Consider the following 6984-nt stretch of genomic DNA (forward strand, 5'->3'; position numbering starts at 1 on the left):
CTAGACTACATGGATTACCGCAAGTGATTGTTCATGATAGAGACTCAAAGTTTATGACTAACTTTTGGCAAGCGGTATTTACATCTATGGGCACTAAATTGGCTCCATCTATGGCCTATCATCCACAAACTGATGGATAGATATAAAGAGTTAATAAATGGTTGGAGACTTATCTTCGCCAATTCTGCTATGATGTCTAAACTTCATGGGATTCTTGATTACACTTAGCTGATTTTTGCTTACAACAACTCTACCCATGCTAGTATTGGAGTTTCACCCTTTGAGGCTTTGTATGGCTAGAAGGTTCCCTTACCCATAGTCATCTTTAATGAAAGGATCAACCCTCATGGGAAGGAAGAGTTGGAAAGAATGCAAACCCTTCTTTAGAAATGTAAGATGAATCTTAGGAAAGCTCAAGACCAAATGAAGATGTATGCTAATGAAAAGAGACAGCCTTTAGAGTTCTAAGAAGGGGAGCTAGTCTTACTGAAGGTGCCCAAGTCTAGGTACTCTACATTAAAAGATGGATCTAGTAATAAGCTTGCTCAGAGGTTTTATGGCCCCTACTGGATCCTAAATCGCATTGGAGACTTGGCATACAGATGAGAGCTCACTTCTTCCACAAAGATTCACAATGTCTTTAATGTTAATTAGCTCAAGCCTTTTTATGGTGATCCAGTAGATATAATTGATGAGCTGCCACCTATTGATGAAGTAGGTCTTATTCAGTACATCCCAGAGGCTGTTATAGGTTAGCGTGAGAAAAAGCTTTGATATCGTTCTATCATGGAATATTTGATCAAATGGAGAGGTTTACTACCTCAAGAAGTTTCTTGGAGGCCAGATTCTATATTGGATGAGTTTCCTTTCTTAAGGGATACGTTGGTGGTTGAAGCCTATTGATTATGGAGCTGGTTTTGGTGCAGATAGGATTAGGACAGCACGTTGTTTTGGAACAGGTTTTATTGTGCCTAATTTTAGAATTAAGCTATCTACATGGCCTTAAAGTACTCTTCAAGAGCTACATTTTGATATTTGGCACGCTCTCGAAGGATTTCGAAAGAAAAGTTGCGACCACAGAGGACTTTGAATAATTTCAGGATAGAAGGCCAATCTAGCAAGATCAAATTCAATTTGAAAGCTGAAATTCAGATAATATATGACATACAATCAGCGTCATCTGAATGGGAGCCTCTCCACTAAACATCTTGACAAAAATTCATGTCATATAAACAGCAGCTCTCTTGCATAGATTTAAAAAAATCTGTAACAGCCAACCAGATCTGGTGTAAATTTTCACAGATATACACAGCTCATTCATATGGTAGCAGCCACATGAATGGATTTGTTACCTCTATTTCTGCACCATCTCTAGTCTCTGAATCTGTAAATAACCAGGGTGTTCTTGTTGCACTAATGCCATCTACTTCCTCAATTAAAGAATAGGCAGTCTGAGTATTGAAAACATTATTTAGCTTGATCCCATATAAGAAGTACAAAGCCTCACTAGCCTGCTTACATTCATGCACAACATTGATAATATGAGGAGATTATAATGCAAGCTTGTAAGCCTGCATCAATGTATTTCCGCCTTTCAAAGCATCAACAGGCTAAACTTCATCTTCAAAGGCAAACTGCATAATACAAAGAGAACCAGGTCAGGCAAGATCAACATCTTCACAATCAAAACCTATGATAAGGTGCTATTCTAGATCAAGCTCTAAGAAAAGTCGTGGTAATTGTACTGAATTTGTAACAATATGGATAAGCATAGATGCAAGCAATTTAATCAGGATGAAGCTTGTTTACAGGACCAATGGTTACAACATTTTTGTCAATTTTCTCTGCCACAAGTTATCCTGTGATGATGTCGATGAAGTCAATTGGGTATAATGCAATGCCATCAAAGTCTTTGTTTTTATAGTGGCTAGTAATTTTTAGATTTTCAGCAGTATCCTTTGGATTTCAATCGTCTTCAACACATCGATTTCACTGCATTGTCTTCAGCGCAGCGTCCTCACCCTTTATCTTCATCTTCTTTAGCACTTTTTCTTCTTCTACTGCATTGATTTGTTCTCTTTGACTTCTCATCCTTCAGCTTCACTGTGGCCTCAATCTTTCCTTGAGCACATTGTTCTCTCTCGTCGTTGTCGCTTCGTCTTTTACTATCCTTTCGTGACTACATGTCACCTTTGACTTTGGCTCCTTCCTCGTCTCGTCTTCTCCTCGGCTTCTGCCTCTTCAGAGCTTTTTCTTTTTTTACCTTTGATGTCGTCTCTCCCCATTTTTCTGGTTGACGGTTTATATCCTGCCTTCAAAGTTAAGCACACCCCGCGAATGCCTTCTTCTCTGCCATCTAGGAATTTTGGATTGGAAGGTGTGCCAACAGGCTCTGTCTACCAACAGTCAGGAAGTTTTTTTTCAATAGGCCGATTTCACCCCAATAATCTTTGTTTTTCCTCCTCCCCCATCTCTAGTCCCCTGGATCTGTAAATAATTGGGTCCTCCTGGAACGGGTTTTCTCCCTCTATAATTGGAGGTGTAAGTCCTCCGATTATGAGCTCCGTTTGCCATGTGATTAGTGGAGCTATCAATGGAAATCTTGGTCGAGCTATTGATTCAGGGTTTGTCGTGAATGTTCCAAATTTGACTGAATCACATGTCAGTTTGGGACCAAACAGTGCCTCTGGAGGTCTTGGTATCGAAGAGTAAACCACATTATGCATATAGTCCAACAAGTGTATTAGCCATAGGAAGATCTTGTTCAAATCCTTTTAAACCAATCTCCATGTGAATGAATTGGCCCTTACTCAAATCTTTCATGCACATAGAAGCTTTCAAGGCACAAACAATAGTGGCAACATCGGGACAGACATCCTTTAATTGCATGTGATGATAAGAAGTAAGTGCCTTGATAATTGGTCCATGTTCAGCATAGCTTGCAATCAGCGAAGTCCACAACACAAGGTCACGAGCTGGCGACTTATCAAAAACCTCCTGAGCCTTTGACATCATCTCAAACTTGGCATACATCTCAATTTTGTTGCTTTCAATAGATGTATCTATTTCCAATCCACTCTTTGCCATGTCCAAAAGTAAATTTTCACCTTTGTCAATGGCTCCCAGGTTACCACATGCCTTGAGCACAGAGGCAAACATGAAAGAATTCGGATAAATACCATCAAGTTTCATCCATCTGAAACATTCTAATGCTTCATGGAAAGGTCAATGTTCAGCATATCCTTCAATGAGTGTCGTCCAGGATACGACATCTTGAGCTCACATCTTAATGAACACTTCTTGTGCATCTAAAACCAACCCCCATTTCACATACATGTCAACTAAAGCATTACAGATAAGTTCCTCTTACTCCAAACCTCTCTCCACTATACTGCACACGCAGAACAAAAATGCAAACACAACAACTAAGTATGTACAAAGTAACAAATGTCACACACACAACTTTTTGGTGGATTCCACGGCTTAGATGCGCAGCAGTATGACATCCACCCCCTCTGATCCTGCGCATCCTCCGGATGGGCCAACTACCCATGATCATTATCGTCAAGATCCACGAATAGATCACTCTCTTCATTGTGTATTTCCGGTTTTTCAGTAAGATTATCTGTCATATCATCTGTTTCTTCTATTGGAGTTTCTTCTCATTGCTCTTCTCTTGCAAATTCTTCCAATGCATAATCCTCATCATCTCTTTTCTTGAAAATCTTGATTCGTTTTCCTACAATAAGTACTCTAAGCACTGTCCCATCCAATTCTGTCAGTTCATATGTTGCATTGTCAAAGACACGTCTGACTATGTATGACCCAAACTATCTTTTCACCATCTTCCAAAGAATCTGTAAAAACTTTCTCAATTTCTGCATGGCTCTAGTGTGGCTCTCATCCCAAAAAACTTTCTACCCTTTTCAAAATAGCTGATATAAACAATCTGCTATGTGTGCAAAATGGGGTATCCAAATCATATAAAACACACATACTCCAATGAAACTCTGTACCTCTGAACTGGTAGAGCAATATTCCGTAATCTTGCCTATAGCATCCACCTTCTTATCCATAGTCTTGTATTTCGTGTCAACCCTGGCCTCATTATGATCCTCTGCATTACTCAAATCTTGCTGTAAATTAGCAATTCTGCACTCTTGTGTGGCTGAATATCCTCATCCCTCTACTTTATGGACTGCATAGGAACAACCCTAAACTCTGGATGCTGAAATATTTCAGCATTAAACTCTGTTGGCTGAAAGTTTTCAGCTCTCTGTGTCTCTATAAGCTGATCATAATTAGTCGAAAACTCTGTTTGCTGAATTTCTTCAGCACTCAACACTTTTTGTTGAGTCATCTCAGCCTCTGACTCTATCTGTAACACAAAATCTGCAATTTCATGAAACATGTCCAGGGATTGCACTAATACATTACTGTGACAACTCTACATATCAGTTTTCAGCATATTTTCTATCTCTGTCATCGTATCTGCACAAACCATACTATTATACATCCCATCTATATGCTCATCATCCTCTAAAATATCAGCATTTTTCAAAATTTTCTCCTTCTTGCATATGTACTGCCTAGCAGCTCTAGGCAACTTAGAAGTCTTCTGATAACTCATCGAACTGTTTGCTGAAATTCCAACAAAACTGGAGGAGAAAACATTGCTGCCAGGAGGAGAGAACTCCAATCTTCTCTGCTCTGTACCACCATCGTCTCGCAAAACAGCGGTACCTAATGAAAACCCGAATCCCTCACAATGGGTAAAGGTGCATCTCTAAGAGTATCCCTATTTCTAACATGGTTCACAGACATAGTCATAAACTGAACTGCTCTCATACCATCTTTACTGCGAATCCGTGCATAAGGAGATCTATCATCCATTACTTTTGTTTCCATGCGCATCTCTGTGATGAATGGCTGTCCAAGAATTATGGGATAAGAGCATGAATCCTGCACAAAAAAATGGAAATCCTCCTCTACATCTCCAATAGAAACCCTGACACTAGGACAAGCAACATACAAATCACCTACAGTGTTGTTGGCGGCTCTCATACGCCACCCATGCTCTACATCCATAGGCCATCTATCACTTTCATAAACTCCTCGAACTATGAGATTAATCTCTGAACCATGATCCACCAAAGCAACATAAGGCACCTGTTTCTCTCCAATTTTTACCATCGTTTCTGTAGTTGCCCTAGCCCAATGACTCCGCGAAAAGTGACTACGCGGTATCAAGACAGGCTCATCAGTTTCAGCATAGTGCATAGGCTAAACCCTCTTCTCTATGTGTGGAAAAACAGAAGAATTCTCAACCATAACCTCATCCTCATCCTCATCCAACTCCCCAATCAAAACTCCCTGTGTATCAGTAGTACGCAATGCATATCTTTTCCTCTTCAGGACCTCTTGCAACAACTGATCTTGAAGCTCTCTTTTCGAGATGCCTAAAACCTCAGAAATAGTAAAAGTCACCTCACTGCCAAGTATCTTGTCATTAAAGATTTTCTTCATGTCCGTAGATGTCTCAATATCAGACATCAATCTAAACCCTGACTGCTTTCTCTCTCTAGGCTCTTGCCTCTTTTCTTTCTTTTGAACATCTTCCATCTATCGTTCTGGCCGTGGCTTCAAAGACGGTCCTGCAGTAGGTGGAGTAACAAACTCACCCCCTCTAGTCTTTTTAGCTGCATTTGGATTTTCTTCATCCCTCTTATGCTTCTCCTCAACAAGTACATCTGCTCCCTGAGACTTAGCCAAGTAGGCATAAATAGTATACCTGTCAACAGGCGAATCCTAACCTGTCTCAGATTTGATGCTAGAACCTGCACTAGTCAAAACAATCTGCTAAACTTTTCCCTTGTTTGTTGTCTTCATAGCATAAGTCCATAATGCTGACTGATTCTCTGATCCTTTCTCAATTTGAACTCCATATGCAGAAGCATCTCCTCTAGCTGCCACATAAGAAGTATGCGCAGCCATGTCATCCACTGATTTCTTCATTCTGCCTTTCCCAAAATTGGTAGCAAGTGGAGCTCCTGTTTCAGTCAACCAGATCTTACCATCTTGTCCCCAAAATTCCAAATTCTTCCTCCTTGCATCCTGAAAAGATTGGCAATCCCTGCAATGCTGATGGTCCGTACTATCACACCAAAAATATCTTCGATCTCTCCTAGGTGCACTAGGAGCACTAGAAGAAATAGTAGGCGCAGTCGAAGCAAACTGCTCTTTCAATTTTCCCACCAATTTTGCTTTAACTGACTCCAGTGTCAAATCCATTATGCCTTTGATTATATCATCAAGACAGGAAGGAACCGACGGAGTGGATGGTTTTGGAGCAGAAGGAGCCGACATCGGTCTTGGAACAGGAGGAACGGGAGGAGTAAAAAAATAGAAACAGTAGGCACTAGAATAGGCCAAGAAACTGGCTGAGGAAGAGAAGAAATAACAGGGATAGAAGCAGGCATAGGAGCTTAACACAGCGTCAGTGTCACAGATCCATTCTATAGGCGAGTCTTCCATATCCTCCTCTTGGTCAAAGTCGAGACTGCATCCTGAGCATCTTGCCAATCGCATTTAAGACCCATAGGCTTCATGTGATCCTCAAGAAGCTCTCCTAATTCTTCTTGAAGAGCAGGATTTGCAGCTTGCAAGAAAAGCTCAACTTTCTCAACATCCAATGCTCTTTGTTCAATGGCATCAAGCTAACTATACCTCTCTTCAAATTCTCGTATCAACTCTGAAGCAGCTAGACCTTTGTTTGGCATGTAGACCCACTCTCGGAATGACCACCGTGTAGCCATCCCAAAGTCCTCAAGGAAATACTCTTCTTTCAGGGCCTTCTTAAAATTCATAAGTCCAGCTGGTACTCCAAAAAATCCCATCTTGATCTCATATGTCTTCAAATAAGCTGAAACATTACGGCCATCAACTAGCTTCTTCTCATTCTCAACTGCTTCAATCGCCTTAGTC

The 6984-nt window shown here is 40.6% G+C and overlaps 1 protein-coding gene across 1 annotated transcript; it reads right to left on the reverse strand.

Annotated features, from left to right (window-relative positions):
- Nucleotides 1-2718: 2718 nt before the first annotated feature.
- LOC148012749 (pentatricopeptide repeat-containing protein At4g25270, chloroplastic-like) lies at nucleotides 2719-3192 on the reverse strand. Its single transcript, XM_087669217.1, has one exon. The coding sequence runs from the start codon at nucleotides 3190-3192 to the stop codon at nucleotides 2719-2721; it is 474 nt and encodes a 157-aa protein (XP_087525343.1).
- Nucleotides 3193-6984: the final 3792 nt, after the last annotated feature.

This window comes from Lygodium microphyllum, chromosome 27, assembly GCF_053477565.2.
Source record: "Lygodium microphyllum isolate KBCC chromosome 27, Lygodium_microphyllum_v1.1.10, whole genome shotgun sequence".
Classification (NCBI taxonomy): Eukaryota; Viridiplantae; Streptophyta; class Polypodiopsida; order Schizaeales; family Lygodiaceae; genus Lygodium; species Lygodium microphyllum.